Raw genomic sequence first — 25,341 nt, forward strand, 5'->3', positions numbered from 1 at the left:
GGAAGTGACTCAAGTGATAGAGTGTTAGCCTTGAGCTGAAGAGCACATGGACAGCGCCCAGGCCCAGAGTTCAAGCCCCACGACCAACCAGAAAAAGAAAGAAAGAAGGAAAGAAAGAAAGAAAAAAAGAGAGAAAGAAAGAGAGAAAAGAAAAGGCACTAAGTTTAAACTCCAGTACTGCAACAAAAAAAAGGGGGGGCGGAGGAGGGTGATTTATTTATTTATTTGATTCAACAAATATTTCCTGGACATGTACCATATAGCCGCTTTTTTTAGGAGACAACAATCTAATAATTCCTAAATTGCCCCCAAATATCATTCCAGGATCCATGGTGTAGATCCTGGAGATTGTGGTTGTTCTAGAAACTACAATTAAGTACTGATCCCTTTGTAACCACCAGCAGATTCTAGTCTGTTGGACAGACAGAAAACAGGTGCCAAAGTGAGATTTAGTGAAAGCTGACATACAGCTCATGGGGTTCACTCCCCCCCATAAAGGTCTCAGTGCTTTGGGCTTACAGTCAGTCCCTACAGCTTCCAGCAGTGCTCAGGCCTTGAGAGACAAAATACAATACTTTTTGTCTACCCTAAATCCTTAAGACTTCCCATGCTGGTGAGTTCTCAAAGATCCTTATCCAGAGGATACATTTGTCAGGTACAGGATTAATCTGAGGATTTTTGTGGAGGAAGTCTATGGGACGGAGATGCAGGTAGTTCTGAGCTGTGTCTATGTTGATATATAGACAATCTCAGCGATCAGCCACTCTCTGCCTGAGCCTGACCACAACGCCCAAAGAGTGGGTTTTGGCCCTTCCAGCTGCAGGGCCTTCCAATTCCAGTTCATATGACAGACAAGTCCCTACCAATGCCAGGGACTTGCCTCAGCCACAGCAGCTGCCCCAGACTGGGCAGACATATAGACAGAGCCATTCAGTGTATTACTGGGTGCTTACACCTTCTCCAGCCACCCGCACCACCAGTAGAATGGTACAGCCTTACTGCCTGTGTGAAAATAGAATAGCTTGAGGGTTCAGAGCCAAGTTCTAAGTTATTTCCACACTTAGAGAAGAGGTATTTAAATCATCAATGCCTCAGTTTCCTCATCTATGCAAATGTAACTAGGAAGTGGAGGTTTGGCTTAAGTGATAGAGCACCAGTTGTGTGTGCAAAAGCCAAAGGAGAGCATAAGGCTCTGAGTTCAAGCTCCAATATTAGCAATATATATATATTCTTTAACTGGAGGTCGGTCCTTTACAAATGCAATGCCTATAATCCTAGCTACTTAGGAAAGTCTATGGGACTCTTATCTCCAGTTAATCACCAAAAAGCTGGGAGTGGAGCTGAGGCTCAAGTGGTAGAGTGCCAGCCTTGCATGGAAAAAAAAATCTCAGGGACGGTGCCCAAATGGGGGTCAGGCCCGATATGGACACACACACACACACACACAAGTAAATAAAACAGTACCTCTCTCCTTAGGGTTGATGTGAAACTGAATGAGCAGGCTGATGTGAAATTAGATAACCTGGCCCAGGGCAAGCTTCACGGAAGTGTTACCTGTGATCTCAGGACTGCTGTGAGAGAAAGCGCAGCCCCAGGACCATAAAACTCCTAAGCAACGTCCTTCCCCACCCTGGCCCTACCTCTGGGAGAAGCCAGAGACAAGGGCGGTGACAGCGACTTGGGTGTGTGATTCCTGGCAGGCAACAGTTCCTTCCAGGGCACACCCAAGGCCCAGCTGCGCCCTGGTGGACGCAGCACGCCGCAGGTGCACAGGACACAGTAACCAGCCGATAAAAGTTCTTCGCCCGTTCGCTCTCGGCCCCGCCCCGGGAGGGCGGGACTGCAGACTCCTCTGTCGGAGTAGGAAGTCAGTCGGTCCTGTCTTTCTGTCACTCGATGTTGGGGGAACGACCCAGAGAACGGAATCCGTGTAGACCCTCCCCTTATTTCTGCCGAAAGCCCCCAATCGTGCGCTCGACCATCCAGGAGTTTTTGGCGCCTGATGTCGTCTTGCGTCCAGTTTGGGTGAGTGCGGAGTTAGACGGGGATTCCAGCGCCCGCCCCGTACCCCGAAAGTGCCGGAGCCTGGGACCGTGGGGGTGGCTGGGGGAAGTAGGACATGGTCCTGATGGCGCCTCACTCACGGGGCTCAGGGGGATGTGGGGCAAGGCCAGCTAGTGGGGGACACTCTGTTCCCAGGGTCAACCTTGCCTCCGATGACTCCCTGGTGTCCTGTGAGAAATTGGAGAATCCGAAGTTTGTTGGCTATGGCGGGTTTGGTGCGGTGTTCCGGGCACAGCATAGGACCTGGGGCCATGATGTTGCGGTCAAGATCGTGGACTCGTGAGCGATCCCTGCCCTGGGCGGCTGGGACTGGCCAAGAAGGCACAGCCACTGTGCTGAGTGGGGAGGGGAGAGGATGGGAGGAGAGGGGAGGGAAGGGGAGGGGACAAGAAGGGAGGGTAGGCGAGGCGAGGGAGGGCAAGGGAGATCTTCCCAGGACCCAGGCTCACTGCAGCTCTCTGTCTGGAGTGTAGGGAGGAGATATCCAAGGAGGTGAAGGCCATGGCCAAGCTTCGTAATGACTACGTGCTGCCCTTGCTGGGGGTCACTGAAGCCCTGCATTGGGACCACATATCCGGGCCCGCTCTGGTGACTAGATTCATGGAGAACGGCTCCCTCACTGGACTGCTGCAGCCTGAGTGGTCTCCTGAGCGCCCTCGGCCCTGGCCTCTTTGCTGCCGCCTATTACACGAAGTGGTGCTGGGAATGAGTTATCTGCATGATCTGGAACCAGAACTTCTGCACAGGGATCTCAAACCCTCAAATGTCCTGCTGGACTCGGAGCTTCATGCCAAGGTTAGCACATCTACAGCCCAGGGCAGAACCCATCCACCCTTCAGACACAAAGCCTTTGGTGGCCCTGTCTGTTGAATACCTTCAATTGCCTCCTTAGAGCATGAGACTGCTTAGGCTTCAAATTCCAACCAGGAGTTTCAGCCCAGGCCATATACCACTAGGCCTTCCAGAAAGTGATGGCCTCATACAGCTCTAGCCTGGGACTGCCTTTTAGCAGGCCTCAGTTGCCCACCCAAGGCCTCTCTGACTCTCTCTTTCCTCCTTAAGCTGGACCTGCATGCTCTAGGGGACAGAGAATTTGGGAGGCCTCCTGGCTCCTTCAGCCAGTATCTTCTTTCTTTCCTTTGCAGCTGGCAGATTTTGGACTATCCCAATTTCAGGGAAAGTCACTGTCAGGGGCAGGATCTCTGGAGTCAGGAGGCACCCTAGCCTATTTAGCCCCAGAACTGTTAGCTAATGTAAACCAGAAAGCTTCCAAAGCCAGTGATATATACAGGTAAGATACCTACTCCACCTCCCCGCCCCCCTTCCCCAGAGGGAAGAAATCCCTCCCCCCCTCCCTAAGCTTCTAAAGGAACTTTAGTTCAAAAGAATTTTTTTTTGGTCCATCATGAGGCTTGAACTCAGGGCATTGGTGCTGTCTCTGAGCTTTTTTTTACTCAAGGCCAATGCTCTACCACTTCGAGCCACAGCTCCAAGTCCTCTTCCAGATTTCCACACCTTTTCTGGGCTCTTCTAGAGGATGGTGTGGGGAGAGAAGTTTTTGTAGTGGTTGGCCAGGCCTCCATCTTATGTGTCTTACAGCTTTGGAATCCTCATGTGGGCGGTGCTAGCTGGAAGAGAAGCAGAGTGTAAGACTGTAGCAGAATCTGGGATCCTTAATACTTGGGTGTCCTCTTCCTGAAAGCCCTGAGCCCTCCCTTTCCTGCTTTCCTGTCTTCCCCCCTCTCCTCCCTCTCGGATGATACTCCCTGCTCCTCTCCATGGTTGAACCAATATCCTCTCATACCTTGAATGCTTCTTCTTGCCACCCCTACCCAACTTCAGTTGTGCCCGAGTCACTAGTCTGTGATCAAGTCAGTGGACGGCACATCCGACCCCCACTGTCAGAGTTGCCTCCATCCAGCCCTGAGACTCGTGGCCTGGAAGAACTGAAGGAGTTGATGCAGCGCTGCTGGAGCCATGAGCCCAGTGAGAGGCCCGACTTCCTGGGTGAGCTGGCCATTTCATTGGCAGCGAGGATAGACTTAGGTCTGTCAGTACGGGGCCTTTGCAAGGGAAAGAAGTTCTGCTGGCCTACAGTTCATCCTTCTGTCTTTCAGACTGCCAACCAAAAACCAAAGAAGCCTGCTCCTTCGTTCAGGACAAGATGGATGCCACTGTCCTCATGGTGAGTCGCCCTGGTGAGCATTCAACACCATCCTCCACCTAGAAGCTGTTCAGAGATGACTCACATGGCTCCCATTGTGCTCCCAATGACTCCCCATGGACCATTGTTTGTGTTGCCTGGGCTAGCTTTGAACCATGGATTCTCATATGTTAGCCACCTGAGTAGCTAGGATGACAGGTGTGAGCCACTGGCACCCAACATTGGCCATTGTTCTTTATGTCTTCGCCCTCATTCCTCTCCTCCTCACCCGACCCTGAGTTCCCAGACCACAGTGGATGGACCAAGAAACTACTCCCTCACGTTTCCTCTGGCTTTTTTAAACTCATGCCTTGCAAGTTCCTCCTGTCCCTACAGGTGAAGACATTTCTATCTAAGGATAGGAACAGCAACTGGAGCTTGTCTGTTCCAGAACTGGACCAGAGAGGACCAGAAATGGATGGCTGGGAGACAAAAACTACTAGAAGCCAGTGCTCTTCAACTGGGTCCACAGTTTCTGAGATGTTAAACAGCCTGACTCTAGATAGAGTTCCCAGCACATATCCTGAAAAAGGCACAAGACTTACTAAGGAGAGTACAGCACAGGAAGAGAAGGGCTGGCATTCTGGGAGAGTAGGAACATCTGCAGATTCAATGGCCAGAACTCCTCAAATACCCGAGACTTTACATTTTAGAAACCAAATGCCTAGATCCCCTCCAGGACCTGGCCACCAAAGGAATCAGGTGAGGCAAATCTAAAATATATCCCCTCATTAAGAACTTAGGGGATGTTCAATGGGGAACAAGGCTCTAGGACAGGAGGCCTAAGTGTTCTGTGTTGTTTGTAGGGGGCTCAGAGAAATGATGGAAACTGTTCCTTCGGGACCTCAAGGCCAGGTACACATTCCCCAACCCATCCTTTCTGCTCAATTTTTATTTATTTACTTAAGCACTTTCTTCCTTAACACCTGTATAAAAATCCACGTGAGGAGAAAGGACTAGAGATTATCTAACCCAATCTCATTTCATAAGTAAATTGTTACCCAGTGAGAGAGGCAATACAGCAAAGCTTGGATTTTCTTTATGGGTGTGCTAGCACGAGAGCTTGAACTCAGGGCCTGGATGCTATCCCTTAGCTTTCTCACTCAAGGCTGATGCTTTACCACTTGAGCCACAGCTCCACTTCCAGTTCTTCAGTGTTTAATTAGAGATAAGAGTCTCATGGACTTTCTTGCTGGGGCTGGCTTCAAACCATGATCCTCAGATCTCAGCCTTCTGAGTATCAAGGACTACAGGTGTGACCACCAGGGCCTAGCACAAGGCCTGGATTTGCTACTAAGTCTTCTAACTTTGTATAGCAGCAAATCTGTGATCTCTTCAGTTACCACTGTTTCAGGCCTTGAAGTCTAGCAGGCTTTCCAGCTGAACTCGAATATTAGTCCCTAATCCTATTGAGCTTCTGCTAGACCACTTTTGAAGTAGCAGCCAGAGTGGAAGGCACAGGACACCTGGAAACAGCCTCTGGCAGGCCTACGGACCTCATTCTTGAACTTGCCTAGATTGAACACAAGGTGTCGCTGCCCATGCCATAGCTAACCTCTTTCCACCACTAAACCTTCCTTCCCGCTCAACATTACTCTTTCTCTTAAAGGGTCTATGACCTTCTCCCACTGCATTGGGGTGCAGATTGGAAGCTACAACGAAATGACTGTACCTATGAGACCTGACTTTCCTACGCAGAGACCAGCACCATCTCCCATGCGTAGGGGTTGGCAGCCCCCCTACAAGTAGGTTCAACAGAAAGCCTGCAAGAACCTATGCCAGAGTGGGACCACACAGTAATCACAATGGAATAAAAGCAAAAGAGCTAAGCTGCCAGCAAGAGTCAAAACAGCCAGCATCACCTTCTCAACATTTGTCTTCGAAGACTGTCAGACTAGTGCCCAAACTTGCTGTAATTTAGCCCTCAGGAAACAATAAATGTATTTGAATGCCAGCAGGATGCAGGAGTCATTAGTCAGGGTGGGGGGGGATAGGGATAGGGGCACAGGAGTTGGGGAGGAGGAAACACGTATTAAACCGGGAAGGGAGAGATACGGGGGGCTGGAGGTAGGCAACTGTCCAGGCACAGGAGGTCAGGGCCCAGCTGGTGACAGGAAGGAATCCCAGACCAGGCTCCCGGTGCTCTAATCTCTGGGAGGAGCGCTTCCTGTGGAGCTCACAAATGACCCCACCTCCCCTAAACCCAAACTCACAGGACAGAGAACCCCTTTTCACCCCCCACTTCTGACACTGGGCTTTCCTCCATGCAGGCTCACACACAACTTGCTTTGTAGGCTTAGCTGGCGTCCAGCACTACCCAGCAATGTTTTCGATTCACCAGCGCCCTGACCCGGGAAGCTAGAGATAGGCAGAGACTGGACAGTGTAGACGGGGGCCATGGGAGCTGCCAGAGAGCACCAGAATGGTCCAGAACTCCATCCCAGCCCCCATCTGCCAGCAGGACCCGCGCTCTTCCCAGCCTCCTAACCAGGCCTCACTACTCCAGGGTCGCGCTCGCAGTCTCCCCTCACCCGCGCATCCTGCCCCCTCGTTTTGACACATCCCATCCGGCCACCCCACCACCCCACCACCCCGTGGGGTCTCCCCCTGTCCATACTCCCTGTCCTGGAGAGGCCGGAGTGATATGGGCAATGGTTAGGAGACACAATCTGAGCTGGGGAGGAGGCCAGGAGTATCCCGCTCTGGCACGGGAAGGGGCCGGGCCGTCTCTTCGGGGAAGTGGGAAGTGGGAGGGGGCCACGGCGCCTAGAGGGAAGCGACTGTCGCCCCGAGGCACTAAGACGAGACCCTGCCGTGGGGACAAGCGGGACGCCACCTCCAGCCCCTAGGCGCCCTGCTGGAGCCCAGGCAGCTCAGCGCGGGAGCGTGCAGTGAGTTGAGGGGGGACCCCCCCTGGGAGCCCTCCTCGTCCACCCCAGGCCTCCTCTCCCCCCCAGGCAAAGAGGCTTTGCGGAGACTCTTCTACCGTCGGGTTTGCGGGAAGTCATGGGGGGAGATGGCCTAGAGGGAGCTGATGGGGAGCAAATCCCTGGAAAGAGACGGGGTGGGAGGCAGAGGTTGGAAGGGCCTCCCGGGCGGGTGGGAAAGGCTGGGGGGGGGGGGCCTGGACGTGACCCGGCCCCCCATCCCTCCCAGGCCTGGGGGCCCCGGCGGGGGAGAGATCATGGCCCGCCTTTTCAGCCCCCCACCGCCGCCCAGCGAAGACCTCTTCTACGAGACCTACTACAGCCTGAGCCAGCAGTACCCGCTGCTCCTGCTGCTGCTGGCGGTGGTGCTCTGCGCCCTGGTGGCGCTGCTCGCGGTCGCCTGGGCCAGCGGCAGGGTGAGCGGGTCTGGGCGGCCGGCCGGACCCTGCGCGGGGGGCCGCCACTCTGCTCGGGGTCGGGGAGGGTCACGGCCTAGGGGCCTATAAGGGGATTGGGATTTGAGGGGTCTCCTTGTGTTTGGGGGGGGATGTCTTTTCCGGGAGCCGGATAGAAAGCATTAAACCTTGATAATGGACCCTGGGCAAGTCCCTTCATCCTCTCGGGGGCCTTGATCTCTAAGTTTGTACAAGAAGGCAGTCCCGTTCCCAAGGCTTGTCTAGGGGTCTACTGGCTCTAGAATAAATCCGACACCAGGTTTTCCAGTTTACCCGAGGGGAAATTGTACTCCACCCCACCCCACCCCCTCCACCCCTCGGGGAATTCATTTCCTGGAGTGCGGGGCAGTTGTACCCCGACACTCCCAGAAGGCACCTTTCCCTCTCATTTAGATCTACACTAAAACAAAGCATGACATTTTCAGTTTCTCTTTGGAGAAGGAGGGGTCTTCAATTTTATATCTGCAAATAATCCTGCTCTGGGTTTCCTTTTCACTCCACAGTGACAAGATGGTGCGGGGTGGGGGGAGATCTTTGGGTGCGGTCAGCCCTTGCTGGTCCACCCCCAAACGCCGGAAAGAGGTGTGGACCCAGGGCGGTGTCCGCGGTGTGACTACTCGGAGCTAGGCAGGTGTTACGATCTCAGGCCTGGGACTAGGGATGTGCGCCCCCTGCCGTTCACACGCTGCCTCGCGCCTCGCCCGAATCTCGGAGTCACCTAAGTATTTTAGTCAGATTTGGAGACTGGGGTTTTTATTTTTATATTTTTATTGTTATTATAAAGATGATTACAGAGCGCTTGCAGTGACATAATTCAGGTAAAGAGAATATTTCTTGGGCTGGAAAGGTGGCTCAGTGGTAGAGTGCTTGCCTGGCATGCATGAGGCCCTGGGTTCAATTCCTCAGCACCACATAAGCAGAAAAGGCCGGAAGTGGCGCTGTGGCTCAAGTGGAAGAGTGCTAGCCTTGAGCTGAAGAACTGAGGGATAGCGCCCAGGCCCAGAGTTCAGGACCCACAACTGACCCCCCCCCAAAAAACGAGTACATTTCTTTTTGGACACTGTCATGGATTTGTTGTTGCTGTTGGTTGTTAAGTGCTTTTTTATGATTGAGGATCTTTCTACTTGCCAGAAGCCAGGCAGAGGTTAGAATAATTGCCTGATGATAAGATAACTGAGGCATGGAAAGATTATGGATTCACAAATAGACAGTATGGTGGTAGAACCAGGTCTTTGGGGCACACATTCTAGGCTGCTGTCGATGCTGCATGCAAGAGGTAATGAGGTTGACCCTGCTTTCACTATATTTGATGTCAGTATAACTTGTGGAGGAGATGGGGAAAAACCAGTTGTTTAAGGATACAGGTGGACCTGTTGCAACAATGAGAAGTACAAGTTGTCATGTCCAAAACGAGCTTTACAACGTTGGTGGGGGGGGGGGGGGGGAAGGAGAAGGATTGGGATTAGGGGGGAGGGGGGAGGCTGGGAAGGGATGTGAAGGATAAACAAAGGAGGAGGCTGCAATGCTTGGTAAGAAATGTATGCATTATCCTGCCCATGTAACTGTAACTCCTCTGTACAGTATGTTCACAAATAAAATTAAATTAAATTTTAAAAAAAAAAAGAGGTAATGAGGTTGATAGGAAATTGTCAACTCTACCAATCAAAGATGCAAAATAATCTGCAAGTGTGTGTGTGTGTGTGTGTGTGTGTGTGTGTGTGTGTGTGTGTGTGTGTGTGTGTGTGTGTGTGTGTATGCTGGTCCTGGGTCTTGAATTCAGGGCCTAAGCATTACTACTAAGATTGGCTTTCTGGTAGTTAAATGGAGAGAAGAATCTCACAGACTTTTCTTCCCAGGCTGGCTTCAAACTGCCATCCTCAGAATTCAGCCTCCTATGTAGCTAGGATTACAGGCTTGGGCCAGTGGTGCAATGCGATGCACAATTTCTTATGATTTGGCCTGGCAGGAAAGATGTTCAGAGGAGCCCAGCGTCCTTTTCGTTCTTGGGTTTGAGACACTGTTGTAGAACTGACCTGAGGCTGTCTGCCCCTTTTCCTTGGTCTGGTTCGCTCCTTCTTGCCTTGGGTGAGAGCCCTCGAACTACCCAGCCCAATCTTGCCCTCCCGCGCCCTTTCCCCACCTGGACAGGAGCTGACCTCAGACCCAGGCTTTCTGGCCACTGTGGTGTGCGCGTTGGGCGGCTTTTCCTTGCTGATGGGCCTGGCCTCCCGCGAGCAGAGACTGCAGCGCTGGACGCGTCCCCTTTCGGGCCTGGTGTGGGCCGCACTGCTGGCTCTGGGCCATGGCTTCCTATTCACCGGGGGCGTGGTGAGCGCCTGGGACCAGGTGAGAGGAATGGCTGACCGGGAACAGGGGAGTGCCCAGGGCTGCCATCAGTTCCCGTGTGCGGAGAAGTGCGGGTTCTCAGCTTCCCGCGCCCCGCCGGCCCCAGGTGTCCTTCTTCCTCTTCGTCATCTTCACGGTGTACGCCATGCTGCCCTTGAGCATGCGGGACGCTGCCGCCGCAGGCCTCACCTCGTCCTTGTCACACCTGCTGGTCCTGGGGCTCTACCTTGGGCCGCAGTCGGGCTCCAGGCCTGCGCTGCTACCGCAGGTAAGCACTCAGATAGCATTGGCGGTGCCCAAATCGGGCTCTCTGCTAGTGCTAATAAGTCCTCTGAGTGATTGCTGGGCTTTGACCCCAAGGCAGTGGGACAGTACTGGGCGCTGGATACTAGCAGATCCTTTCCAACCATTGTGCCCCCACCCGGGAGCTGCTAATCGGTGCAGCACCAACCTACCTGTACCAGAAGGGGGCGCTCGGCGCATAGGGAAGGTGGTTCTCCCAGGACAGAAGTTGAAGTGAAGCTACCCTGGAAGTGGGAAGTCTGGGAATCACGATTTGAAGCCAGCCTAGGCACGAAAAGTGCAGGAGACTCCTATCTCCAATTAACCACCAAAAATCCAGAAGAAGAAGGGGGGGGGAGGAGAGGAGGGGGAGGGGGAGGAGGAGGAGGAGGAGGGAGGAAAAGGAGAGAAGTTGGTGATGAAACCTTTGCAGAGAATATAAATCAGACTTTGAGTAATTTTACAGAGAATAAAATCAGAACGAGAGTAATTTTGTGCAGTTGGCGTAGATGAGGGTGAGGATGATGTAAGGGTATTCCTGACAGGAAATCTGTGTGCAAAGGTTTCTAGATCTAATAGACTATGTTGATCCAGTAGACAAGAATCTAGAGCAGAAGCATGAAGGAGGGATAAGAAATGTCCCTAAGGGGCTGGGAAGGTGGCTCAGTGATAGAGCGCTTGCCTTACATGTATGAGGCCCTGGGTTCGATTCCTCAGCACCACATAAGCAAAAAGAAAAAAAGCCGGAAGTGGTACTGTGGCTCAAGTGGTAGAGCGCTAGCCTTGAGCTGAAGAGCTGAGGGATAGCACCCCAGGCCCAGAGTTCAGACCCCACGACAGGACCAAAAAGAAAGAAAGAAAGAAAGAAATGTCCCTAAGATACACAGAAGTCCCTAAGATACTCAGAAATGTCCTGAGAGTCACTGGTCCCTAAAAGTAGGACTTGGCTATCCCCAGCCAGTTTTGGAGACCATCCTATAGATATTCCCAACCTCGCATTGGTCCTGCTTCCTCTGAAGCCAGTGCTCATCCACAGTTGGCAGCAAACGCTGTGTTGTTCCTGTGTGGGAACGTGGTAGGAGCGTACCACAAGGCCCTGATGGAGCGGGCACTGCGCGCTACGTTCCGGGAGGCACTCAGCTCCCTGCACTCACGGAGGAGGTTGGACACTGAGAAAAAGCACCAGGTCAGCTGGGCTTGGAGGCCGGGGGCGGGGGGGGGGGGGGGGGGGGGGGGTGGGGGGCGCGAAGGCAGGAGGGGGGGATGACATGATACTGAGTGAAACGTTCTTTGTATTAGGAGAGTAGACTCCTCCAGGCTCTGTGCGTTTGGGCCAGTTATTTACCCTTCTATAGCATTTCTCTCCTCTTGCAAGGCTCAAATCGAAACTTAAGAAAACAGTGTTATGATAGCTGGGTGGGTTTGGCTCCTGCCCATAATCCTAGTTACTTTAGGAGGCTGAGGTCTGAGGATCATGATTTGAAACCAGCACATGAGGAAAATCCATGAGACTTTTTTGGGGGGAAGGGGGTCAGTCGTGGGGCTTGAACTCTGGGCCTGGGCGCTGTCACTCAGCACTTCAGCTCAAGGCGAGCACTCTACTGCTTGAGCCACAGTGACACTTCTAGTTTTCTAGTGGTTTATTGGAGATAAGAGTCTCACAGACTTTCTTGCCCGGGCTGGCTTTGAAATGTGATCCTCAGATCTCAGCCTTCTGAGTATCTAGGATTACAGGTGTGAGCCACCGGCGCCTGGCTTCCATGAGACTTTTATCTTCAATTAACTATCAAAAAGCCTGAAGGTTGGCAGTACACTAGCAGTAAGTGAAAAAGCTAAGAGATACCACCTAGACCCTGAGTTCAAGCCCCTGTATGGGCACAAAAAGAAAACAAAAAAGGTAGAACTTTATGATACTAAGTTCAGAACTCTAAATCAGACATTGATACTGCAAAGTTCAATTCCTATAGAGAATAAGCACAGGATGAAGCACTAGAGCCCAGTTATACTCACCGGTGGGGCCTTGGGCAGTAGGAGGGCTCTCCTCAGTGGTTCAGGAGGGATCTTGGCAATAGCCACAATGAGAGGGGGGTATCTTGATGCTCATAGTAACTTCTTCCAGGAGCACCTTCTCTTGTCCATCCTTCCTGCTTACCTGGCACGAGAGATGAAAGCAGAGATCATGGCGAGACTGCAGGCTGGACAGAGCTCCCGGCCAGAGAACACGAACAACTTCCACAGCCTCTATGTCAAGAGACACCAAGGAGTGAGGTATGAGAAGGGAGAGCTAGAGGGCAGAGCGGAGGTATGGGCTGAGATGCTGGCTGCACTGACCCAGTCTGCCCTGCACAGCGTGCTGTATGCGGACATCGTGGGCTTTACACGGCTGGCCAGCGAGTGCTCCCCTAAGGAGCTTGTGCTCATGCTCAACGAGCTCTTTGGCAAGTTCGACCAGATCGCTAAGGTTAGAGATGCCTCCGTCTCCCCCAGAGATCCTCAAGCACCCCCATCATGGGGACCCCCCTTCTTAGGGAAGCTCCTGGCTTCTAAGATTCCCAGTCCTATCTCAGAGCCCAAGTGGACATTCTGATACTTCTGTGACATGTAAAACCCTCTCAAATATTCCCAGTCACGAAGCTGTTCACCAGATACCTCAAACCTGCAGTGATTGGACCATGTCTCCACAGATGTTCCAACCGCAATGCCTGCAGATGTGATCAGAATGCCAGTATGGTGTCTCTAGACACCGCATCCCAAATCAAGAGTGATATTCAGGGCTGGGAATGTGGCTTAGTGGTAGAGTGTTTGCCTGGCATGCATGAAGTCCTGGGTTTGATTCCTTGGTGCCACATACACAGAAAAAGCCAGAGGTGGTGCTGTGGCTCAAGTGGTAGAGTACTAGCCTTGAGCAAAGGAAGCTTAGGGACAGTGCTCAGGCTCTGAGTTCAAACCCCAGGGCTGGCACAAAAAAAAAAAGTTATATTCAGGTGTTCTAACTTGGGGAGGTCCTTCCCAGAGAAATCCCTACCACTTGAGCTCAGACCCCTGGGATGCAACTTAGTTTGGGGTCCCTTTTCAGACCTCTTTCTTAGTCCTGAGACTTCTTCCAGGTACTCATATCTACATAAACACTACTCATGCCAAAACTGGGGAGAGCCATATACTTCCTCCCTGACCCCCCCCCCCCCCACCAGCCCTCAGCTATCCCTGTAGAGAAAATTGCAAGGGAAATCCAGCCTCATGTCAATTTAGGGGATTCCCAGGATTCAACTTAGATGCCCCCAATCTCAATAAGTTCTTCAGGAATACTCCATTTGCTCCCCACTTTTCCCAATTCCCTCTTACCCCCTCTGGCCTCTAACCAGGTTCCTCTACACACCCACACACATACTCCCAGGAGCATGAATGCATGCGGATCAAGATCCTGGGGGACTGTTACTACTGCGTCTCCGGACTGCCACTCTCACTGCCAGACCACGCCATCAACTGTGTGCGCATGGGGCTGGACATGTGCCGGGCCATCAGGTCAGCTCGGGTGGGCAGGCCAGAAGAATAGACAGGAGTGGAGGCCAGAGGGGATAGGCAGGCTAGTGGAATCCTCTTGGGGGGAGGGGGATGTGGCACAGGCAGGGATGAGGGCAAGACTCTAGACTTAGCTTGTGCCTCCACCTCACTCCACCCCCCCCACCCCACCCCACCCCCCCACCCCCGCTCAGGAAACTGCGGGCGGCCACTGGTGTGGACATCAACATGCGTGTGGGAGTGCACTCAGGCAGTGTGCTGTGTGGAGTCATAGGGCTGCAGAAGTGGCAGTACGATGTCTGGTCTCACGATGTCACACTGGCCAACCACATGGAAGCGGGCGGTGTACCAGGGTAAGACCTGAGGTCCTAGGCAACCACAACAAGAGGCCAACCAGGCCTCTCACAATCTGACACCCTTTTCATACTTCCTTAAAATTAGCCCAACTCCACGGGAGGCTCAGAGAGATTCTGGGGTGCAGAGAAACGTGTGTGTGTGTGTGTGTGTGTGTGTGTGTGTGTGTGTGTGTGTGTGTGTGTGCTGGTACTGGGGCTTAAAGTCAGGATCTGGACTCTGTCCCTTAGCTTTTTTCACTTAAGGCTGGTGCTCTACTATTTGAGCCACAACTCTATTTCTGACTTTTTGGTCATCAATTGGAGATAAGAGTCTCACAGACTTTCCTGCCTGAGTTGACTTTGAATCTCAGGTCTTAGCCTCCTGAATAGCTAGGATTACAACACCAGCACCCAGCTTATAGGGTGTGTGTGTGTGTGTGTGTGTGTGTGTGTGTGTGTGTGTGTGTGTGTGTGTGTGTGTGTGTGTGTGTGCGTGGTGTGTGTGTGAGAGAGAGAGACAGACAGACAGACAGACAGACAAGACAGACAGAGAGAGACAGCGAGACAGAGAGACTTCCAGCTTTTTCTGTTTATATGGTGCTGATGAATTGAACCCAGGGCCTCATGCATGCATGCAAGACAAGCACTCTACCACTGAGCCACCTTCCCAGCCCCTCATAGGGCCTTTTTGAACTCAGACTTCCTGGATCTCACTGCCTCTCCTTCTAGACGAGTGCACATCACAGGGGCTACCCTAGCCCTACTGGCAGGGGCTTATGCTGTGGAAGATGCAACCATGGAACATCGGGATCCATACCTCCGGGAGCTAGGAGAGCCTACATACCTGGTCATTGACCCTCGGGTAAAAGCCAGACTAGAAATTGATTTCCTGGGCTCTAATGTAGGGGAAGGGCAGGGATACGCCTCTAAGGGATGTAGGGAAAAGGGGGAAATGTCCCTGGTCTTTACTGTCAGACTTTATACGTACCAGGCCAAGGAGGAAGATGAAAAAGGCACTGCAGGAGGGTTATTATCCTCTTTGGAGGGCCACAAGATGCGCCCATCACTACTGATGACCCGCTACCTGGAGTCCTGGGGTGCAGCCAAGCCTTTTGCCCATCTGAGCCACGTAGACAGCCCTATATGCACCTCCACCCCACTCCCGGTATGTGTTCCTCTACTGTAACCCACCTCCATTGTCCTGGAGCTCCACCTCAGCCTACCTCCAGGGAGTCACGTGATGATTTATGATATCCCAAGCTGGTAAACTGTCTGGTTGCCGTAATCATTAGTTCCGGCCTCCCCTTGTCCTCCCTTTCAGAGAAAGAGCAAAGAACACTACTCTCTGCACTCACTTGGGAGAAGATGCAACAGCTCCATAAACACCATATCCATTGCTTCCCAACCTCCCCTTCCCTGCAGGCTGAAGGAAGCAGACCCCACCATCTTCTGACTCTTGATTCCAACACTGCACACTCATTGCACCAGGAAATGCTTGCTTCACTTTCTTTCCTGCAACTGCATGCTCTCTTCTTCGATCCCTTCTAGAATTAAGGGCATTCCTAATTTTAGCATACCTGGGCAAAATGAAGTGAAAATAAAAATTACACATGGCCTTGAAGAAGGAAGTTCCATGAGCAGCAGCGTGGGGAGGGGTGGGGAGGGCAGGCAGTGGGCTTAGGTCAAGCTAAGAGAAGTCCCATTACTGTCTGACCCTACATGTAGCACATTGAGGTAATCAATGACCCACTCACTAGTGAAGGACCCTGGATCTCTTTCTACTGTCAGAAACTCCTCACACAGGGACCAGGTCATGCTCCTAAAGGTATGCAGCCAGGATTGAGTCACAGTGTCCTGAGCTTCCAGCATAGCTAGGATTACAGGCATGATACCAGCACCGAGCTGGAATATTCAGTCTTTAAGGAAGGTGAGACACAATGTATTACTTGCCACGAAAGCACTGACAAGATAAAAGTTGACCTAGTTAAATTATGAGTACTGTGAGGACACAAAAGGCTTAAAGACCTTGGGAGTCTCTAGCATCAGAGGAAACTTTAGAGAGAAAATGGAGCCAACTGTCTCTTTGTGAGTAGGCATCATTCAGTGAAGAGGGAGAGACAAAAATAACTAAACCCAGAAGGAACAGCCAGGCCAAATGCCCAAGGCCAAGCCCACTGCTTATAGACATTTGTAATTCTAGCTAGTTGGGAGGCTAAGATCAGGACTAGCATGGTTTCAGGCCAGCTCAAGAACAAAAGTCCACAATATCCTTCTCAAAAGAAGAGGCTGGGTATGGTGGTGCACACCTGTCATCCCACCCACAACAGGAAGCCTGAAAAAAAAAAAATGAATCGAAGTCCAGGTGACTCCTGGGTAGGAAATGATACTCTATCTCAAAAATAAAGGAGTGAGACATGGCTCAGCAGGAGAGACTCTGTCTAGCAAGTATGAGGCCCTGAGTTGAAAACCCAATACCATACATACATACGTACATACATGACCAAGGCAAAAGATATATGTAGAACATGCAGTCCATGGTCTGCTCACTGTGGAGATAATACTTACCACCTCCTTCTATGTGTTCTCCCAAACAGGAGAAGGCCTTGGCCTCCTTCGGTCCCCAGTGGAGTCTGGATCGGTGAGGAAACTTGAGCATCTGTGGCAGTGTGGCTGGCTGGGTGCATCCTTCCAGGATGGAGGGGGTGGGGCGGGGAAGGATTGGTGGGGGGCAGGGAGAGGAGGGTGCTCTGCTTTGCCCAGACAGTTTTGAGGCTCCCCATGGTAACAGGTTTAGCTGTCCCTGTGCAGGAGCCGCACCCCTCGGGGACTAGATGATGAGCTGGACACAGGGGATGCCAAGTTCTTCCAAGTCATCGAACAGCTCAACTCTCAGAAGTATAGAAAGCAAAGAGGGCTGGGAGGGCTGGGAGGGCTGGGAGTCCTGAATCACATTAGTGGAGGGGTGGTGCTTCTCAGAGGGTCTACAGGGAGGCCCACCTTATCACCTGCTCCTGCCCCATCCAGTCCTACCCTGCCTGGTCCTCTCCCCTGCTCACACCTCCCACCTCCCACCTCCCACCAGACAGTGGAAGCAGTCGAAGGACTTCAACCTACTGACACTGTATTTCAGAGAGAAGGAGATGGAGAAACAGGTAGGCTAAGGGAACCAACAGCTTTCCCAACTTACTTAGGTCCTTGTTTCTGAGGAGTTAGGCTTTGAATCTTACCTCCCATGCCTAGATTGCTCAGTTTTTGTTTTGTTTTGCTTTTGTTTTGTTTTGTGCCATTTCTGGGGTTTGAACCTAGGGCACTGTACTTGAGCTTTTTATCTCCCTCAAGGCTGGCACTCTACCATTTCAGCCACAGCTCTACTTCTGTTTTTTGGGTTTTGGGGTTTCTTTTGCTGGTTAGCTGGAGATAAGAGCCTCACAGAGTGTCCTGCCCAAGCTGGTTCTGAACCATAATCCTTAGATCCCAGCTTCCTGAGTAGCTAGGATTAAATCAGGCATGAGCCACTAGCACCTAGCTGGTTTGCTCAGTTTTTGACCCTAAGGTGACAATTATGTGCCTCTCTTGAAAAGGGAGGTCTTCCATAGATCTAATTCTCCTGTGGTAGTGGGAGGAGGGGGGAAAACTGCTTGGGGAACAGGGAGGGGTTACCCAGAACTGAACTGGAAGTTAGAGCACTGAGGCTGGAAATCCTAGCCCTTGCCCTGGGACTGACACCCGAAGGCAACTGTCAGCACCAGTGCACTGTCTCCATTCATGCTTGCTCTTCCAGTACCGGTTCTCAGCACTCCCGGCCTTCAAATACTATGCAGCTTGCACCTTCCTGGTTTTCCTCTCCAATTTCATCATCCAAATGCTGGTGACAAACAGGTAAGAGACATGAGACGAGAAGTCCTGCCTCTCATACACTGAAGCCTTTACCCTTGCTCCTCCTGACCCATGACACACACTTTTTTTCCTCTTAACTTCAAATACCTCCCCACAGAGGAAACACGTGTTCTGGAGAATCAGTGATAATCACAGGCCCCATCTTAATATTGCACATCCTGAGGGCTGGGATGTAGCTCTGTGATAGAGAACTTACCTAGTAAGCTCTCTATTAGGCTATGGGTTCATCTTCCAGCATTGAAACACACACACACACACACACACACACACACACACACACACACATTGTATCTCTTGACCACCTTTTATATCCCTATCTTTTCCAGTGCTACCAATATTTCCATGAAGGAAACTGGGCTCCCATTGAAATGCCCAAATCTGAGTGAATGGGTAAACTTAGAAAGTAAGTTCTCTAGCCTATGCCACTGCTAGAAAGGTTAAGGTCTTGTTTAAAATTCAGCCAGGCCATCATAGTGGCTCATGCCTGTAATTCCAACTACTTGAGAGGTATATAAGCCCAGGAAAAAGTTAGTGACATCCCATCTCAAATGTCAAGTGGAGTAAGGTAGATGTGTGTCTGTGCTCCTAGCCTTGTGGAGGAGGATTTCAGTCAGGTGAGCCCAGACACGAGTGAGACTATCTGAAAAATAACTACAACAAAAAGGTCTGGAGACAGCATGGTTCAAGTGATAGGATGCCTTCCTAGCAAGCTCAAGACCCTGAGTTCAAACTCCAGTACTGAAAACTCAGTCAAGTTAAAGAGCTGTGGGCACTAGTGGCTCACGTCTATAATCCTAACTACTCAAGAGACTGAGATCTGAGCATTGAGGTTTGAAGCCAGCCTGAGCAGGAAAGTCTGTGAGACTTTTATCTCCAATTAACCATCAAAAAGCCAGAAGTGGGGGCTGAGAATATGGCTTAGTGGGAAGATTGCCTGGCATGTATGAAGCCATGGGTTCAATTCCTCAGTACCATATAAACATAAAAAACTGGAAGTGGCGCTGTGGCTCAAGTGGTAGAGCACTAGCCTGGAGCAAAAGAAGGCAGTGTCCAGGACCTGAGTTCAAGCCCCAGGACTGGCCAAAAAAAGACAGAAGTGGAGTTGTGGTTCAAATAGTAGAATGCCTACCTAGGAAGTGCAAGGCTCTGAGTTGAAACCCCAGTAAATTCAGTCAGGTTAAAGAGCTTTGGCCCAGAGATTGGTCTGACTGAGCCCCAGCCAATATTGTCAACCCCTAACTCCTATTTATTTATTTATTGCCACTCCTGGGCCTTGAACTCAGGGCCTGGGCACTATTCTTGGCTTTTTTTAAACTCAAGGCTAGCACTCTACCAATTGAACCATAGCGCCACTTTCAGCTTTTGTTTTTCTGTTTATGTGGTACTGAGGAATTGAACCCAGGGCTTCATGCATGCTAGGCAAGCACTCTACCACTAAGCCATATTCCCAGCCCCCCCTAACCCCCTTTAATATTGTCCCCATTCTACTGGTTATTCCTGGGCCGCCCAAACACTGCCCTAAATCCTTCAATATTCTCACTGAAACAGGCTATGTTTGTCAATCCAGGCTTGCCAGTAGCTAAGCTGGATCCCCAGAACCTCCTCCTCCTCCTACCACCAAACCCCCACCTAGCCTCCCAACAAGATAGCCCATCTGTCACAGCCCAGAGGACCCAGAGCCCATCCAGATACTCCAAGGAATACTTATTGTCTTCCCTTAGGCCCCCAGCTCTGGCCATCACCTATAGCATCACCTTCCTGCTCTTCTTCCTCCTCCTCTTCATCTGCTTCTCAGAGCATCTGACGGTAAGATGGGCTAAAGGGAAGAAATGGCAAAATGAAGCCCCAGCCATGAACTGACCTAAAGAAGGAACCTTGGTCTTGTGGCTAAGACATCTGTACTCCCTTCACAGAGATGTGTCCGGAAGGGTCTCAAGGTACTTCACTGGCTGCCTGCACTATCCAGCCTGGTGGCCACACGGCCTGGACTGCGGGTCGCCTTGGGCACTGCCACCATCTTCCTGGTCTTTGTCATGGCCATTGCTAGCCTGGTAAGGCTAAAGAGGACCCTGTCTATCCCCATCAAAGCATGCTGAACCTACTAGGGACTGAAAGGGGAATCTCTGCATCTAGGAGGACAGTTGGGTTAAGGCCAAGGAATGCTGGGAAGGTAAAGAAAATGTTGGAAGTGTAAAGAAAAATGTTACAGTCTCCTACAGTCAGCTACCTGGACATAATCATTGTTAAAACACTTTGATGGATTTTTCCCTTCCTAGCTTCTTCCTATGTAAGGAGTTATCTATTAATTGATTTTCTTTTTACAGAAATTACCACTGTTTTTAGAAGTCTATGCCTGAAAAGCTTGTAGGAATCATACTCTTAGTTACAAAAGAGGACATAAAGTCCTAAGAGGTTAAATGGCTGACAAAGGATCCATACTTATGAAACCCTCCCACAATCCCTCCTCCTACCATGAGAACCAAGGCTGAGACCCCCTCACTGATCAGAAGTAGCAACTGAAGTCATTATTGTATTGGAGAAGCTGCCTGCCCCTCAGCTCATCTCTTTCCACAGTTCTTCTTACCAGCATCATCAGACTGCCCTTTTCTGGCTCCCAATGTGTCCTCTCTGGCATTCAACTTGTCCTGGGAGCTGCCCGGGTCCTTGCCTCTTGTCAGTGTCCCAGTAAGTGTTCCCATACAGCCCCATATCTGTTTCCACACCCTTCCTCCATCCCACCTCCCACCTCTTTTTGTTGCTGCTGTTGTTGTCCTTGGTCATGGGGCTTGAACTCTGGGCCTAGGCACTATCCCTGTGCTCTTCAGCTCAAGGCGAGCGCTCTACTGCTTGAACAACAGTGCCACCTCCAGTTTTCTAGTGGTTTAGTGAAGATAAGAGTCTTATGGACTTTCCTGCCCAGGCTGGCTTTGAACCATGATCCTCAGATCTCAGCCTCCTGAGTAGCTAGGATTACAAGCATGAACCACCAGCACCTGGCCCCACCCCCCACCTCTTAAGCTGAAGAACACGCCATCCCACAGATTGAAATAGATATGTCATACCTAGTGTCTGTGTGGATGACATCTCCTGTCCCCCAGATAGGCTCTGGGGCCTGGAAGGGACAGAACAGGAATCCTTGGATGTCCTTCTGCCCTTCCTATGGGACATAGCTATTCCTGACCTATCTCACCTGTCTCCACAGTACTCCATGCACTGCTGCGTTCTGGGTTTCCTCTCCTGCTCCCTCTTCCTGCACATGAGCTTTGAACTGAAGCTCCTGCTGCTCCTGCTGTGGCTGGCAGCCTCCTGCTCCATCTTCCTACACTCTCATGCCTGGCTGTCTGACTGCCTCATTGCCTGCCTTTACCGAGGTCCTTTGGATTCAAGGTGAGCACAAGCCACAAGGCAGAGGTGTTCAGAGATAGGGTGGGGTGGGCTACAGCAGAGCTGAACCACCCACCAGGCCAAGGAGGAGGGGTTGGGAGTCTATGGGCACTGGGGGAAGGGAAGAGGCCATAAGGAAGAGGTAGAGCAAAGGACAATCCTGACCAGTGACCTCCTCAGGCCAGGAGTGCTGAAGGAGCCCAAACTGATGGGAGCTATCTCCTTCTTCATCTTTTTCTTCACCCTCCTTGTTCTGGCTCGGCAGGTAAGTCACCTAGCTCAGCCCTCCAGAATCTCCCTGTGAATGGTGAGCTTGAGGTCCCCATATTGGTGACTTGGTCTCTCTCATCTTGGGTTGAGCCCAAGTGTTTTGCCATTGGAAGCTTTTCAGGGGGCCTTACTGTTCTCTTTTGTTTCCTCATCCCCCAAGTTCCTCCAGATCTCCTGGTCTTCCCTTTCTTCCTCCTACCCCCAAATCTGGGAAAGGCCACACTTGAGGAAAATTCCACTGCCAGTTTTATATATTCTCCTTTGAATCAAGTTTCAAGGTAGTCTCTCTGAGGACAGTTGCACTTATCCCTAAAGCATACTACTTTCAGGCATTATTGCTGTAGTTACTCCTGCGCTGTCTCCCAAGCCCCCCTGTTAACCTTCCCTAGAATGAATATTACTGTCGCCTGGACTTCCTGTGGAAGAAGAAGCTGAGGCAGGAGCGGGAGGAAACAGAGACAATGGAGAACCTTACCCGGCTACTCTTGGAGAATGTGCTCCCTGCACATGTGGCCCCCCAGTTCATAGGCCAGAATCGGCGCAACGAGGTGATTCCTGAATCCTGAGTTCCAGATACCAGAGGGATTAAGTATTGATGAAAGTCTTTGCCCTGGGCCTGTCCACTCTGGATTGCCTACCATGGACCAAACAGTCACACAAGGCCTTGGCCCTAGGCACAGACCTCCAGTTTCCAAAGATCTTGGTTTTTCTCTTTGAGGAGCATGGAACCTCTGCACTTCATGTTCTCACTTAAGAGGAGCATCTTTTCCAACTTATGGCTGCTCCATAACTTTCAGAAGCTTAGGTGTTGATGGGTATGGTGTGGAGTCCACCCATCTCTCTAGCCCTGCACTGTCCAATGTGGTAGCCACGAGCCACGTGTGGTAATTCAAATTTACTGTAAATAAATGCAAACTTAAGATTTTAGTTCTTCAGTTGCACCAGCTGCATTTTAAGAGCTCAAGCAGCCATGTGTGGCTAGTGGTCACTATGTTGGACAATACAACTGTAGAATGTTTCCATAACTGCAGAAATTCCTATTGGATGCTGCTGCTCTAGAGACTCAAAAATTTTGCTATAGTCAGATGACCATCTTTTTTGAGCCACCATTGTCTGGCCCTCTTTGCTATGGAAATTCTGGAGGATGTAAAGAAGACAACTCAGGAGCTATGTCAGTGACCTGTATCTCCACCACCCCCTCTCTGCTCTCAAGATCAGAAGAAGTTCTACTTCCATTTTCTTCTCCTGCGGAGATTGAATCTTAAACCTGATTGGTTTCTCTCTTTACATTGGATATTAGAAAGCTAAGAGCCAGAATCTAGGACTAACAAAAACTTCATAGCATCATTTTGCTAACTACCTCAGATCTGATTCCATCCTTTCCCTTTTACTCTTGTTTTTCTTACTGCTATTTATTTTATCTTCCGGATAGTAGGAACATTTGTAAGCTGACTTAACTGACTTAATGTTTTTACCAATAAGATACAAAAATAATTTCCACTGGCACGATCACAATTTTAGGAGTATATCCCTTCACATAGCCTGACCACAAATCTCTGTCTCATGGAATCAGAAAAAAGACATCAAATGTTTGACTTCTAAGTCATATCCCTGGTGTAAATTGGCCCTGTCCATCTCTTTCCTTTCTAATCCTTCCTAAAAAAAAAAAAAAAAGCCTGGCATGGTGATCCATACCTATAATTCTAGCATGTGAGGCCAACTTAGTCTACATAGTAAGACCTTGTCTCAACAACAAAACCCAGAATGACTAGGAGTGTGGGGGTGGGGCATGCCGACCCAGGAAGGAGAAGGACATGTCATACACTCCTCACACCAGCCTTCTACTCCACACAGGACCTCTACCATCAGTCCTACGAATGTGTTTGTGTTCTCTTCGCCTCAGTCCCAGACTTTAAGGAATTTTATTCTGAATCCAACATCAACCATGAAGGGCTAGAGTGCCTGCGGCTGCTCAATGAAATAATTGCTGATTTTGATGAGGTAACTTCAAGAATTCCTCAATGTTATGTCCTGAATTCTAGAACTTTCCACCACCGCCACCTCTCATTTTGCTTTCCTGGCTATGAGACCAAACCTGTCCCCTAACCCCAACACACTCCCTCCTCTAAGGTCCCAGCTCTATCCTCTTCAGTGACATTCCCCACGTTCCCACTACCAACTCTCTCCTTCCTGCTACCATCCTCAAACCCACAGCTTGGTCCTTTAGCCTCCAAAGGCCTAGGGCCAGCCTTTTTGGAAAGGGGAAGGAGAGAGCAAGAAGGACTAGAAACACAACCTCTTTCTGTACAGCTGCTCTCCAAACCCAAATTTAGTGGTGTAGAGAAGATCAAAACTATTGGCAGCACCTACATGGCAGCCACAGGATTAAATGCCACCTCTGGACAAGATGCACAACAGGTACAGCAACCTTTCCTTACCTACAAACCCTCCTGTGGGCTCTCACTGCTGGGCCCATAAGTGGGACTTATTCCTACACCCTCATTGGCTCATTCTGGTGGATGGACTATTCCTAGGATGCTGAGCGAAGCTGCAGCCATCTTGGCACCATGGTGGAATTTGCAGTGGCCTTGGGGTCTAAGCTAGATGTCATCAACAAGCACTCATTCAACAACTTTCACCTGCGTGTAGGTGAGCCAACCCCAACCATTGCTGGGACAATGTAGTAGTTCCTTCCCCACTCCAATTCTTTATTAATTGCTCCACAACTCATCCTTGGACCTCCTCTCCAGACTTAATCCTTTGTGTAAGAAATGAAACTGGAGGCTGGGAAGGTGGCTCAAGTGGTAGAGCGCTAGCCTTGAGCTGAAGAGCTGAGGAACTGCGCCCAGGCCCAGAGTTCAGGCCCCACATCCAACAAAAAAAGAAAAAAAAGAGATGAAACTGCAGGGGACTAAGTGGCTTACACCCACCATTCCCTAAAGCCTATTCCTCTAGTTCAAGACCACTTGCCTTTAAGGCTCCTTCTTCTCTCCAATCCTTTACTTCCTCTACCCCTCTCTGCTTCTCTAAAGTGACTCCTATCAGAGCCCCTCTTTATTATTCCTTATCAGGATTGAATCATGGACCAGTAGTAGCTGGAGTAATTGGGGCCCAGAAGCCACAATATGACATCTGGGGCAATACCGTGAATGTGGCCAGCCGCATGGAAAGTACAGGAGTCCTTGGCAAGATCCAAGTGAGGGGAAACATATGGGAGGCCTGAGGGAGGGGGATAAAGGATAAGGGCCCCCATGTCCCCTCACACTCCTCCAATTGCAGGTAACTGAGGAGACAGCCCTGGCACTACAGTCCCTGGGTTATACATGCTACAGACGAGGCATCATCAAGGTCAAAGGCAAAGGGCAGCTCTGCACCTACTTCCTGAACACAGATTTGACACGAACTGGACCTCCCTCAGCCACCCTAGGCTGAAACTCCATCCTCTTCTAAGATCCTTAATAAAAAAAAAAAAAAAAAAAAAAAAAAAACCTGATTATAGAATGTCTGCACATAGAGGAGATCAGAAGTTGTGAAGTGCTAGGAATCACCTTCTCCTTGCCCTCAATAGAAGAGTGACTTCCTTAACCATCTTCCTAAAATATTGTCAGAACAAAGCTAGGTTATCTAAAACAGCAGTAGTCACCCCTAGGAAGTAATGG

At 50.7% G+C, this 25,341-nt stretch overlaps 2 protein-coding genes across 5 annotated transcripts; both read left to right on the plus strand.

Moving 5' to 3' along the window:
- The first annotated feature begins 1,876 nt into the window (after positions 1-1,876).
- On the plus strand, positions 1,877-6,221 carry Ripk3 (receptor interacting serine/threonine kinase 3). Of its 4 annotated transcripts, none has more exons than XM_042686428.1 (10): positions 1,877-2,025; positions 2,200-2,343; positions 2,538-2,859; positions 3,210-3,355; positions 3,664-3,710; positions 3,907-4,071; positions 4,182-4,262; positions 4,659-4,969; positions 5,074-5,122; positions 5,877-6,221. In XM_042686428.1, the coding sequence occupies exons 1-10, from the start codon at positions 2,003-2,005 to the stop codon at positions 6,014-6,016; spliced, it is 1,428 nt and encodes a 475-aa protein (XP_042542362.1). In that variant the 5' UTR covers positions 1,877-2,002; the 3' UTR covers positions 6,017-6,221. The 4 variants fall into 4 exon arrangements, with proteins under 4 accessions (XP_042542362.1, XP_042542361.1, XP_042542363.1 ...); XM_042686427.1 differs by having other exon boundaries at positions 4,182-4,249; positions 4,604-4,969; XM_042686429.1 differs by lacking the exon at positions 2,200-2,343 and having other exon boundaries at positions 4,182-4,249; positions 4,604-4,969.
- Positions 6,222-7,075: 854 nt separating this feature from the next.
- On the plus strand, positions 7,076-25,140 carry Adcy4 (adenylate cyclase 4). Its single transcript, XM_042686338.1, has 26 exons — positions 7,076-7,158; positions 7,424-7,610; positions 9,798-9,995; positions 10,102-10,263; positions 11,314-11,463; positions 12,397-12,545; positions 12,627-12,738; positions 13,672-13,799; positions 13,991-14,149; positions 14,861-14,993; positions 15,123-15,296; positions 16,726-16,769; positions 16,940-17,026; positions 17,214-17,283; positions 17,913-18,010; positions 19,750-19,834; positions 19,942-20,079; positions 20,603-20,713; positions 21,231-21,415; positions 21,593-21,677; positions 22,072-22,230; positions 23,537-23,683; positions 23,993-24,100; positions 24,217-24,331; positions 24,754-24,878; positions 24,962-25,140. Exons 2-26 carry the CDS (start codon positions 7,452-7,454, stop codon positions 25,112-25,114), a joined length of 3,234 nt encoding a protein of 1,077 aa, XP_042542272.1. The 5' UTR covers positions 7,076-7,158; positions 7,424-7,451; the 3' UTR covers positions 25,115-25,140.
- The last annotated feature ends 201 nt before the right edge of the window (positions 25,141-25,341 follow it).

Source organism: Dipodomys spectabilis, unplaced genomic scaffold (assembly GCF_019054845.1).
Source record: "Dipodomys spectabilis isolate Male_0828 unplaced genomic scaffold, ASM1905484v1 ptg000097l, whole genome shotgun sequence".
NCBI lineage: Eukaryota > Metazoa > Chordata > Mammalia > Rodentia > Heteromyidae > Dipodomys > Dipodomys spectabilis.